The sequence below is a fragment of the Mustela lutreola genome, chromosome 7 (assembly GCF_030435805.1).
Source record: "Mustela lutreola isolate mMusLut2 chromosome 7, mMusLut2.pri, whole genome shotgun sequence".
NCBI classification, from domain to species: Eukaryota; Metazoa; Chordata; class Mammalia; order Carnivora; family Mustelidae; genus Mustela; species Mustela lutreola.
The window spans coordinates 14,458,608-14,472,274 of record NC_081296.1 but is presented as its reverse complement, the minus strand read 5'-3'; the positions used below and the strand labels follow the sequence as shown (position 1 = coordinate 14,472,274).

At 41.2% G+C, this 13,667-nt stretch overlaps 1 protein-coding gene across 2 annotated transcripts in view; it reads right to left on the bottom strand.

The window, feature by feature from the left end:
• CHD2 (chromodomain helicase DNA binding protein 2) overlaps positions 1 to 13,667 on the bottom strand; it is a 138,879-nt gene that overhangs the window by 24,065 nt on the left and 101,147 nt on the right. For both annotated transcript variants that reach the window (XM_059180072.1, XM_059180071.1), the window contains 5 exons: positions 4,511 to 4,649; positions 4,164 to 4,314; positions 2,912 to 3,034; positions 1,549 to 1,677; positions 466 to 606 (listed from right to left, as the gene is read on the bottom strand). In XM_059180072.1, coding sequence (XP_059036055.1) covers positions 466 to 606; positions 1,549 to 1,677; positions 2,912 to 3,034; positions 4,164 to 4,314; positions 4,511 to 4,649 — 683 coding nt within the window. The remainder of the gene's footprint in view (positions 1 to 465; positions 607 to 1,548; positions 1,678 to 2,911; positions 3,035 to 4,163; positions 4,315 to 4,510; positions 4,650 to 13,667) is intronic.

The following is a 13,667-nucleotide window of genomic DNA, read 5'->3' as shown; positions in this document are numbered from 1 at the left end:
TTACCCTCACAGAAGTCCATAAGTGAATATTATATAACAGCATCCATTTCTACTCCAAAAGTTTCTCTTGATATATTTGGGTTGACTCCTCTACTTCTCAAATATTCAAATTCATCTGTGTATTGTCTCTTCTACCATGTATGTGAGAACATATTTGACATCATTACCTGTAAATGCAGCTTTCTCTCACCTGTCCTATCTCATCAAAAATTCCCCTCTGAAACATGTAATAAGAGATCAACTAAAGGCCGTTTATAGTTTAAAAAAACAAAAACAAAAACAAAAAACTCCCCAACTGCACATTTCCCTCTCTGTGAGAGGTGGTGCGGGCATCCCTCTGACAGCCCCGTCCTTCCTTCTTCGATGGACCCTCAAAGAGACGATTATTTCAGGGTGCTCAAGCCCCACTCTGTCTAAATTCTAGAAGAAATTTCAGATACTATGGGTATCTCAGTAAGCAATTACCTTCTCTTTCTTATCTTTTGACTTCTTCCTTTCCTTGTCCCCTTCTTTGTCCTTCCTAGAACTCATTTGTTTCTCCTTGTTCTCCTTGTTCTCTTTCTTCTTCTGTTTCTTTTTCATTGGACTTTTCTCTAAGCCATCATCCTAGAAAACAAACAGGGCTGTGAGCTTTTGCCACAAACTTGAGATCTGCTCATCTGCTTTCTGGAGAGAGGAGCGCTGTCCGCAACGGTTCATCACCGCATCTACACTTACTTAGAGCTTGTTTTCCAGCACACACACCCTATGGCACTCACTCACACAAGGCTAAGCTTTCTGGTAATAACCGGGTAAGGCTGCAGCCACAGATGCTCTGCAACTCACGTCCTCTCTTCAATTCTCACAGCAACCCTTCAACCATAAGCATTATCATTCCCGTTCCACAGATGGAGAAAACTGAGGACCAGAGATATTACAGACCCATCACCTAACCATCACGGTAATAACCATCGGTAGTAACCGTCACGGTTGCTACGACTTTTTGAACTCGTGTGTCCATGACGAATTCATGCCAGTTTCAGTCCCCACTGCCGATGCTCTTGGAGCTAATCTCAAAGTATCATCACACTTGAAGGGCAACAACATAAAATCCCCTAAAGCTGTCACTCACTGAAACAACACACTGAATGCTACCGATTTTTCACTTTGCTCAAACCAGAGGTCACGGACTGGCAGGCCGTGGGCCAACCTGACCCACCGATGTGTTCTGCTGGCCCATAATGAACTGAACTGCAGCGGCGCGAGGCCCCTGGTAAGCTGGAGTCCCCACAACCACTCCCTACCTTTTTCAACCACGGGGCTGGGTGTCACGGGTCATTTATCATTACACCTCGCAGAGTTCCCGTCACTGACTTCCATTACCTATGGACCCGTGACGGCTGGCTTGAATGAACAAATCACTCTCTCACAGGGGAAGCAGAGACATATATATTCTATTTTCACTTTACTAACTCTTTGTGTAAACCAAACACATTCTGAATGGTTTTATACCACCCGGCATAATACATGTAGCCTAAAAGAACCCTCAACTGGAATTTAGCCACGTACCTTTACTTCTCCCTCTTCCGACGGATTGTCTGAATGTCTAGGAGATGAAAACTCAACCCCATGCTCATCTTTCAGCCTGGGTTCTTTGTTTTCCTTCTTTACTCGAGGCTTCCGCTTCTTTAATTTGGCCTGGAAAGGAGAAAAAATGACGATGAAAACCACAAACCTCAGGAAGCATGACCAAGTAACATTAGGACTCTGCAGAGCAGTAGCAGCCCAACTCAAATGAGAAAGCTCAGAGGCAGCTCAAAGGAGCGTAACCACTTCTACCTGGGGGAGAAAAAGGAAAACAGTAATGTACCATACATGTCCCTACACTACATAAAAGCATGCATATCCTTGAAACTGTTGCCAGTGTGCAACATTCATGCTAAAGACAGAATTCAAAGGAAGGAAAAGCACATTTGTGCACAAAGATACAAATAAATCTATGAGACATAAAAATAACATTTAAAAATCTAGACTTACACTCTACCTAAAAATGAAGGTGAAGAATAAAATGCTCTCAATCCACTGAAATATGATACAGAGATCTAAAACAAATACAAACATGATCTAATCTGTCCCTCCAGAACCTAACGTATAATTCGTACTCAACGTGCTATCTGGAGAATGGCCCTACTTATGACTAGGTATGGGATTAGGGAGACATTTCCCCCTAAAATTTGTTTTGTTTCTAATATAAGGAAATTTATGTAAACGGCTGAGTTCTAGGAGCACTGAGCACACACACCCCACCAAGACTGTGAGCGCCAGATGCAACATTTCACTGTGATTTTTCTCATCCTTCTAGGCCTGATTTTGAAATGAAAAATTGGGGAAATAAATAGAGATAAGGTTCGGATGAGCTCATTAGCAAGTTCGCTGGTGTTCTGTACTGAGTAAACAAGACAGTCACAACTGAAGGCCAGTTTCCGAAGGAACCGTGGACTCTAACTATCCAACGTCACCTCTGGGATCCATGATTACAAGCAGCCCAGGGTCAGCCGTACCAGGTAAAGCTGGTGGTAGCCATACAGTAACCAGAACCATGTTCCAGAATTGAGGAAGCAGCACAAGGAAGTGGCAGTGCATCTCTGGACCAAAAAGGCCCTGGCAGAGGCAAGGACTATTTTGAGGCAAAACGGGAGGAGAATGGGCTTGTAAAGAAAGAAGTTGCCAAGATGTCCAGGGCAATTATCGAATGAACATTTCTATTATCATCAACCAAACCATCATGACTGGAAGCTCAAAAACAACACCTGCCCGTGGAAGGTACCATGCAGTGCAGCGCCCAGAAAGCGCAACGTCCCTTGTCCTACCTAACTCTGCAGGGCCGGAGCCTCGAGCCTCTGCAGGGTGCCCGCCCGGCAGCCGCGCTCACCTCTTCCCCGCTCGTCACGGCTCCCTTCTTCTCCAGACTTTTCCTGAGCAACTTGAGCAAGTAGTCCGCTCGGGTCTGCAGCTGCTTCCCCTGAGGCTTTTTATCTGTCTCCACGGGCAGAATCTTCAACAGGAAAGGAAGAGAAGCACCCGCCACCACCCATGTCCCGGTTAGTGGATCTGGATTCACAGAGACAATGAAGAAGTACGCAGTCCTTTCCCTCCCCAACCACCCGAAAGACAGATAAAGCCTCAGATCCTATCTCAATGTCCATGGCTCCCAGTCACTGAAAATCCCTCATGAGCCGTTCTCATTTTACAAAATGGGATGGAGAAATCCAGCTCTCCCACTGGCTCCTACCTGTGCTGTTAACAGGGTAGAACAACTCAGGTAGGAGGGGCTTGTTGGCTTCATCTGCTAGAGCATCCCAGCCGTCGTGGATTTCCTCCTTCCAGGAGCAGGGAATCCCTGGAGCTAGGTTAAAGCTTCGTTTTAGATTGAAAATGCTTCTTAGAGCATTGCCGGAGAGCACTGAGCTATGCCAGGACGTGATCCGTCCCTGCTGCCCCAGCTGGACCTCTCAGGCCAGACTGGATTTGGTCTCCGCGCTCACGGCGGGGTGCTGTCACCCTCTGAGAACAATTCACACATGGGATGAGCATTGTTTGACGTGCCAGGGAAAGCCCTGCTAGGAGCGCGTCCTACTAAAATTTGAGCCAGTCAGCTTTCCCTGCTTACAGCTCTGAGCACGGCCTTCCTACCGGGTAGCCTGATTCACAACGGACAGGGTGGGAGGCTCAGTTTGTGGGAGAAGTACGGCCAATGTTGAATTCCACTACAAAAAATACCAAGGTGTGGCTCCTTCTCTGTGAGGAGAACTGGAACATGGAGACTTCAAAAACGGTTTTAAACAAGAGGCCAACACTTAAGGCCGAGGACTCCTTGTATTTTCAATCAATGATCTTACCCTGGTATTTGTTGTAATGAGATTGGACATATAGAATTAAAATTTTAAGATTTCTCCTGTGATTTCCCCAAAATGTCACCTGGCTATTATCTTCATCTAACAGTATCACAGTCCACTAAAGAAGGTAATATTCCCCAAAACAAAGAAATACCAGGAATGTATTACTGTACTAATTTCCAATCTGATCCCCCAACCCCCAGAAAATAGTAAAAAATAAGTTATCCATATAAAAATATTGTATATAACAAATCCTCTGGAAATCTCCAGCATCACACATTTACTTACTTTGTCAGTTAACTTAAGCTCTGGGTCCGTCTTAATTAGCTCCCAGTTTCCATAGCCATGTTCATAAATTCCCAGCAGGAGTCGCGAATCATCCTCCACCCCCCACTCCACATCAAAATGTGCAGCTTTCACTCGACAGGTTAAGCAGTATCTAAAGGAATTTCAAAACCAGGAGGACATGAGAGGAGGGGCCTTTCGAACTTGGAAATGAACACAAATGATCATGGACAAACTCTCCTAATGTGTTACACAAAAGACAATGAGAACACTACGTAACAACACACAACTACAACTTCAGCTCTTCCTTACAGCACAACCACTCACGCGTGTGCCCAGAATAGACTCACTTTTTTTTTTCTTCGGGGTCCACAGGGATCGATTTGTGCAGCATCTCAAACTCTTCCTCATGTTGTATAATGGATTTCACATTAACCTGGACCCCCGATATTTTGATTGTTGGGCCTCTCTTTTTCCCTGGTCCTTTCCCTAAAGGATACCAATTTCACATCCATTAAGTGAGAATGTGCTGAGTTCCATAGAAAACATTATCAGCAAACACTGAAATGCTTACTCACTCGATATAGATCTCTGACTTATTTTCTTAGTTCAAAGATGTAACCTAAAGTCAAAAAGTTTCTCAATTAACTTTCATAAAATAATCTCTAACAAGGGCGCCTGGGTGGCTCAGATGATTAAGTCTCTGCCTTTGGCTGAGATCATGATCCCAGGGTCCTGGGATTGAGTCCTGCATCGGGCTCCCTGCTCATCCTGCTTCTCCCTCTCCCTCTGCTGCTCCCCATGCTTGGGTTCTCTCTAATAAATAAATAAAATCTTTAAAAATAATAGTAATAATAATCACTAAACAATTCAGCTTTTGAAGATTCAGGATTTTTTTTAATCCATGGGTATTTATAATTCTATTTCAATCTTCCTATTTTAACTTTGGTTCCAAAATTGAAAGTAAAGGAGATTCTGAAGGATTAGTAGTAATACTTTTGTTTTTTCTTTTGTTTTCTAACTATCCTATTAGCAGAGTTCAAGAAACTCAAGTATTTTCAAGATGATTTTCTCTATTAAAAAATAGGAGATAAAGTTAATACCATTTGAAATGATGAACAAAAGGTGTCATGCAAATATTTCTTTAGCCCTAATGACTAATTAAAATAATCCTCGAATTAAAAATAAAACCCAGTCAACTCTAGCCAGATGTTGGCAAGATGATGGCACAAGATAATGACACCTGTTTGTGAGAGGAAAGATGGCTCACAGCCTGAGAAAATATTTTTTTTAATATTCAAGTTGATAAAACGAAGCTGAAATTATAAATATTTAGATATTCTTCTGTACTCCTCTAGAATTCAGTTGCAAATGCTATTCCCAATGTATTCTGAAGACAGTTGGAACAGAATGTGTGAAAATGGGAAAGGCACTTCTCCAAAAATCAGAAATCTGAGATTTATTTCCAAATCTACACCAACTACCCTTTGCTCCCTTCTCTCTAACTCCTAGTTATTGACCTCTCTGTGTCTCAGTTTCCTCATCTGTAAAATAAAAGGACTGCAACAGAAATATAGGCAAAGGTAAAGAGATAATTCAGAGAAGGAAAAATAAATGATTCCTAAACATTTGAAAAATACTTGACCTCCCTCGTGATCAGAGAAATGCAAACTAAGTATATACACATAGCATTTCTAACCTATCATGCTGAAAAACTCAAAAATTTGAAAACATTACACTGATGAGACCAAAAGGAAAACAGACCCCCTCATGCAATGCCTGGTGGGAGAGCACAGTGCAAGCTGGCATGCATACGAAATTATTTACCACAACACTAAAGCAAAAGGTTATATAACTGATGTCCCTTAACATACAGTCTATCCACCATGGATTAAGCATGTCTTTAAAAAAAAAAAAATGAGGCAGTGGGGAAAAGAATAACCATTTTTTTTTTTAAGATTTTATTTATTTGACAGAGAAAGATCACAGGTAGGCAGAGAGGCAGGCAGAGGGGGGGGAAGCAGGCTCCCTGCTGAGCAGAGAGCCTTATGTGGGGCTCGATCCCAAGACCCTGAGACCACAATGGGAGCCAAAGACAGAGGCTTTAACCCACTGAGCCATCCAAGACTAACCATTTTTAATGGCACTGAAACATAAAATCACCATAAAGAAAAATAAGTAAAACTCAATACACCAGGAAGAACTCCAAGTGGATCAGAGATATAGAAGTAAATGAAATCACAAAAGCACAAGAGGAGAAAAATTAACAGTGAATTCCTGTTGATACTGGGAGTAGAGGCAATGTTAACAGACTCAAAATCTAAACAACACAATCAGGGAAAAGACTGATACATTTAATTGTATAAAAAATTTGTTTTTCTTAAAATGCCCTAAGCTAAGTAGAAAGACAAATCACAAAGTATAGGAGAAAACCAGCAACCTTAATTAGAAAAAGAAATCCTAAAAATTAAGAAAATGGACAGAAGAGAAAACGAGTGGTTCACAAATGGCTCTTAGAAAACACAACCCACCTCATTAAAAACAAGACACCATTTCTCACCACCAATTCTCACCAATCAGTTTGGCAAAACCCAACCATCTGACAATACCCTCTATTTGTGAGGCTTATAAACAAGTACCAGTATCCATTGCTGGTGGCAATATAAATTATGGTATCAGACTGCTGGAAAATTTGGTAAAATCCAAACAAGTCATGCTTCCCCAGGACCCAGCAGTGCCACCTCCAGAAACCTATCCAGAAGACATGCTCGTAGAGATACAAACAGCATATCCATTAGACTCCGAGTTTACTACAGCTGTCTTTTTAATAGCCAAAGACTAAAAAAAACCCAAATATTCATTACTCAGGAACAAGAAAGTCTGAATTAACATCTACCCAAGTGGTGGAACACTGAAATTATAAAAGGAAAGAAAGAAGATGTTTACACGATAGGCAGTCCTCTCCACAAGTGAAGTAAGCAGGTGAAGAACACAATAGGCGGTATGCTATCTTCTGTAGAAGAGGGACACACGCACCGAAATTCTCACAAAGACACAGTGGGAAGATAAAGCCAAAATTAATAAAAATGGTGAAAGCAGGACTCGGGCCGGGGAGGGGCAGGGGGCCATGCTGGCCCAAGAGAGTCTTAAAATGTTTCAGAGTTAAGTCAAATGTGAAATGCTTCAGAGTTGAGTTAAAATGAGAAAGCAATCCCTAAAAACTTAAAAATAACTGAAAATTAAAGAGGATGCATTATCTATTAAGTTAGTGGCCTAAATACACAAAGAAAAGTCTTCTAATAACGTTAAAACATGGTATTTTAACCGCACAGAGCTAGTAGGATGTATTGCTAAAGATACCCCCCCAAAAAGAAGAGGCAAAAAAAAAATTCAAACCCTGAGAAGTTTAGATTGGCACTAATATTTAGAAACATGTCTAATGTAGGATAGGACAAATACATAATTATGTAAGCATTTTTAGGAACAAAAATTTTCCACTTAAAAGAGCTATCAACAATCTTCCATCTGAGAGGGGGGCCCAAGTGGTTCAATCAGTTAAGAATCTTCCTTCATCTCGGAGGGAGGAGTCAAGATGGCGGAGAAGTAGCAGGCTGAGACTACTTCAGCTAGCCAGAGATCAGCTAGATAGCTTATCTAAAGATTGCAAACACCTGCAAATCCATCAGCAGATCGAAGAGAAGAAGAACAGCAATTCTGGAAACAGAAAAACAACCACTTTCTGAAAGGTAGGACCGGCAGAGAAGTGAATCCAAAGCGACGGGAAGATAGACCCCGGGGGGAGGGGCCGGCTCGCGGCAAGCAGCGGAGCAACCGCACACAAAACCAGGACTTTTAAAAGTCTGTTCCGCTGAGGGACATCGCTCCAGAGGCTACCCGGGGCAAAGCCCACACGGGGTCAGCGTGGCCTCAGGTCCTGCAGGGTCACAGAAGGATCGGGGGTGTCTGAGTGTCGCAGAGCTTGCGGGTATTGGAACGGGAAAGCCGGCTACAGAGACAGAGCCGACAGTAAGCTCGCAGCTCGGGGTGACCTTGAACCGGTCGCAGGCTCGGCGAGCTCGGAGCACGGCCGGAGGTCAGGCAGACGGGAGTAACTGGGTGCTGTTCTCTAAGGGTGCACTGAGGAGTGCGGTCCCGGGCTCTCGGCTCCTCCGGCTGGAGACCAGGAGGCCGCCATTTGTATTCCCGTCCTCTGGAACTCAAGCTCAGGGAACAAAAGCTCCTGAAATCAAACCTGAACGGATTACTCACCCCGGCCCCTGATAAGGGCGGTGCAATTCCGCCTGGGGCAAAGACACTTGAGAATCACTACAACAGGCCCCTCCCCCAGAAGATCAACAAGAAATCCATCCAAGACCAAGTTCACCTACCAAGGAGTGCGGTTTCAATACCAAGGAGAGCAGCAGAATTCCAGAGGAGGAGAAAGCAAAGCCCGGAACTCATGGCTTTTTCCCTGTGATTTTTTTTAGTCTTGCAGTTAATTTAATTTTTTTCTTTTTCATTTTTTGTTTTTTTTCTCGCCTTCTGGTAAAATTTTTTTTTAACTTTTACCTTTTTCTTTTTTAACGTTTTTTAACTAGTTTATCTAATATATATATTTTTTCTTTTTTATATTTTTCTTATTTACTTTCTTTTTTTAAATTCTTTTCTTTTCTTTTTTTTTCTTTTTTCTTTTTTTTTTTTTTTTTCTTTCTTCCTTTTTAAACCTCTTTTTATCCCCTTTCTCCCCCCTCACGATTTTGGATCTCTTCTAATTTGGTTAAAGCATATTTTCCTGGGGTTGTTGCCACCCTTTTAGTATTTTACTTGCTCCTTCATATACTCTTATCTGGACAAGATGACAAGACGGAAAAATTCAACACAAAAAAAAGAACATGAGGCAATACTGAAGGCTAGAGACCTAATCAATACAAACATTGGTAATATGTCAGATCTAGAGTTCAGAATGACAATTCTCAAGGTTCTAGCCGGGCTCGAAAAAGGCATGGAAGATATTAGAGAAACCCTCTCGAGAGATATAAAAGCCCTTTCTGGAGAAATAAAAGAACTAAAATCTAACCAAGTTGAAATCAAAAAAGCTATTAATGAGGTGCAATAAAAAATGGAGGCTCTCACTGCTAGGATAAATGAGGCAGAAGAAAGAATTAGTGATATAAAAGACCAAATGACAGAGAATAAAGAAGCTGAGCAAAAGAGGGACAAACAGCTACTGGACCACGAGGGGAGAATTCGAGAGATAAGTAACAGCATAAGACGAAACAACATTAGAATAATTGGGATTCCAGAAGAAGAAGAAAGAGAGAGGGGAGCAGAAGGTATACTAGAGAGAATTATTGGGGAGAATTTCCCCAATATGGCAAAGGGAACGAGCATCAAAATTCAGGAGGTTCAGAGAACTCCCCTCAAAATCAAAAGAATAGGCCCACACCCCGTCACCTAATAGTAAAATTTACAAGTCTCAGTGACAAAGAGAAAATCCTGAAAGCAGCCCGGGAAAAGAAGTCTGTAACATACAATGGTAAAAATATTAGATTGGCAGCTGACTTACCCACAGAGACCTGGCAGGCCAGAAAGAGCTGGCATGATATTTTCAGAGCACTAAACGAGAAAAACATGCAGCCAAGAATACTATATCCAGCTAGGCTATCATTGAAAATAGAAGGAGAGATTAAAAGCTTCCAGGACAAACAAAAACTGAAAGAATTTGCAAACACCAAACCAGCTCTACAGGAAATATTGAAAGGGGTCCTCTAAGCAAAGAGAGAGCCTACAAGTGGTAGATCAGAAAGGAACAGAGACCATATACAGTAACAGTCACCTTACAGGCAATACAATGGCACTCAATTCATATCTCTCAATAGTTACCCTGAATGTTAATGGGCTAAATGCCCCTGTCAAAAGACACAGGGTATCAGAAGGGATAAAAAAACAAAACCCATCTATATGTTGCCTCCAAGAAACTCATTTTAAGCCCGAAGACACCTCCAGATTTAAAGTGAGGGGGTGGAAAAGAATTTACCATGCTAATGGACATCAGAAGAAAGCAGGAGTGGCAATCCTTATATCAGATCAATTCGATTTTAAGCCAAAGACTATAATGAGAGATGAGGAAGGACACTATATCATACTCAAAGGGTCTGTCCAACAAGAAGATTTAACAATTTTAAATATCTATGCCCCCAATGTGGGAGCAGCCAACTATATAAACCAATTAATAACAAAATCAAAGAAACACATCAACAATAATACAATAATAGTAGGGGACTTTAACACTCCCCTCACTGAAATGGACAGATATTCCAAGCAAAAGATCAGCAAGGAAATAAAGGCCTTAAACGACACACTGGACCAGATGGACATCACAGATATATTCAGAACATTTCATCCCAAAGCAACAGAATACACATTCTTCTCTAGTGCACATGGAACATTCTCCAGAATAGATCACATCCTCGGTCCTAAATCAGGACTCAACCGGTATCAAAAGATTGGGATCATTCCCTGCATATTTTCAGACCACAATGCTCTAAAGCTAGAACTCATCCACAAAAGGAAGTTTGGAAAGAACCCAAATACATGAAGACTAAACAGCATCCTTCTAAAGAATGAATGGGTCAACCGGAAAATTAAAGAAGAATTGAAAAAAATAATGGAAACAAATGATAATGAAAATACAACGGTTCAAAATCTGTGGGACACAACAAAGGCAGTCGTGAGAGGAAAATATATAGCGGTACAAGCCTTTCTCAAGAAACAAGAAAGGTCTCAGGTACACAACCTAACCCTACACCTAAAGGAGCTGGAGAAAAAACAAGAAAGAAACCCTAAGCCCAGCAGGAGAAGAGAAATCATAAAGATCAGAGCAGAAATCAATGAAATAGAAACCAAAAAAACAATAGAACAAATCAACGAAACTAGGAGCTGGTTCTTTGAAAGAATTAATAAAATTGATAAACCCCTGGCCTGACTTATCAAAAAGAAAAGAGAAAGGACCCAAATAATTAAAATCATGAACGAAAGAGGAGAGATCACAACTAACACCAAAGAAATACAAACTATTATAAGAACATACTATGAGCAACTCTACGCCAATAAATTTGACAATCTGGAAGAAATGGATGCATTCCTAGAAACATATAAACTACCACAGCTGAACCAGGAAGAAATAGAAAGCCTGAACAGACCCATAACCAGTAAGGAGATTGAAACAGTCATTAAAAATCTCCAAACAAAAGCCCAGGGCCAGACGGCTTCCCGGGGGAATTCTACCAAACATTTAAAGAAGAACTAATTCCTATTCTCCTGAAACTGTTCCAAAAAATAGAAATGGAAGGAAAACTTCCAAACTCATTTTATGAGGCCAGCATCACCTTGATCCCAAAACCAGACAAGGATCCCATCAAAAAAGAGAGCTATAGACCGATATCCTTGATGAACACAGATGCGAAAATACTCAACAAAATACTAGCCAATAGGATTCAACAGTACATTAAAAGGATTATTCCCCACGACCAAGTGGGATTTATTCCAGGGCTGCAAGGTTGGTTCAACATCTGCAAATCAGTCAACGTGATACAACACATCAATAAAAGAAAGAACAAGAACCATATGATACTCTCAATAGATGCTGAAAAAGCATCCCTTCCTGATCAAAACTCTTCAAAGTGTAGGGACAGAGGGCACATACCTCAATATCATCAAAGCCATTTATGAAAAACCCACGGCAAATATCATTCTCAATGGAGAAAAACTGAAAGCTTTTCCGCTAAGGTCAGGAACACGGCAGGGATGTCCATTATCACCACTGCTATTCAACATAGTACTAGAGGTCCTAGCCTCAGCAATCAGACAACAAAAGGAAATTAAAGGCATCCAAATCGGCAAAGAAGAAGTCAAATTATCACTCTTCACAGATGATATGATACTATATGTGGAAAACCCAAAAGACTCCACTCCAAAACTGCTAGAACTTGTACAGGAATTCAGTAAAGTGTCAGGATATAAAATCAATGCACAGAAATCAGTTGCATTTCTCTATACCAACAGCAAGGCAGAAGAAAGAGAAATTAAGGAGTCAATCCCATTTACAATTGCACCCAAAACCATAAGATACCTAGGAATAAACCTAACCAAAGAGGCACAGAATCTATACTCAGAAAACTATAAAGTACTCATGAAAGAAATTGAGGAAGACACAAAGAAATGGAAAAATGTTCCATGCTCCTGGATTGGAAGAATAAATATTGTGAAAATGTCTATGCTACCTAAAGCAATCTACACATTTAATGCAATTCCTATCAAAGTACCATCCATCTTTTTCAAAGAAATGGAACAAATAATTCTAAAATTTATATGGAACCAGAAAAGACCTCGGATAGCCAAAGGGATATTGAAAAAGAAAGCCAACGTTGGTGGCATCACAATTCCGGACTTCAGGCTCTATTACAAAGCTGTCATCATCAAGACAGCATGGTACTGGCACAAAAACAGACACATAGATCAATGGAACAGAATAAAGAGCCCAGAAATAGACCCTCAACTCTACAGCCAACTAATCTTCGACAAAGCAGGAAAGAATGTCCAATGGAAAAAAGACAGCCTCTTCAATAAATGGTGCTGGGAAAATTGGACAGCTACATGCAGAAAAATGAAATTGGACCATTTCCTTACACCACACACAAAAATAGACTCAAAATGGATGAAGGACCTCAATGTGTGAAAGGAATCCATCAAAATCCTTGAGGAGAACACAGGCAGCAACCTCTTCGACCTCAGCCGCAGCAACATCTTCCTAGGAACAACGCCAAAGGCAAGGGAAGCAAGGGCAAAAATGAACTATTGGGATTTCATCAAGATCAAAAGCTTTTGCACAGCAAAGGAAACAGTTAACAAAATCAAAAGACAACTGACAGAATGGGAGAAGATATTTGCAAACGACATATCAGATAAAGGACTAGTGTCCAGAATCTATAAAGAACTTAGCAAACTCAACACCCAAAGAACAAATAATCCAATCAAGAAATGGGCAGAGGACATGAACAGACATTTCTGCAAAGAAGACATCCAGATGGCCAACAGACACATGAAAAAGTGCTCCATATCACTCGGCATCACGGAAATACAAATCAAAACCACAATGAGATATCACCTCACACCAGTCAGAATGGCTAAAATCAACAAGTCAGGAAATGACAGATGCTGGCGAGGATGCGGAGAAGGGGAACCCTCCTACACTGTTGGTGGGAATGCAAGCTGGTGCAACCACTCTGGAAAACAGCATGGAGGTTCCTCAAAATGTTGAAAATAGAACTGCCCTATGACCCAGCAATTGCACTATTGGGTATTTACCCTAAAGATACAAACGTAGTGATCCAAAGGGGCACGTGCACCCGAATGTTTATAGCAGCAATGTCCACAATAGCCAAACTATGGAAAGAACCTAGATGTCCATCAACAGATGAATGGATCAAGAAGATGTGGTATATATAC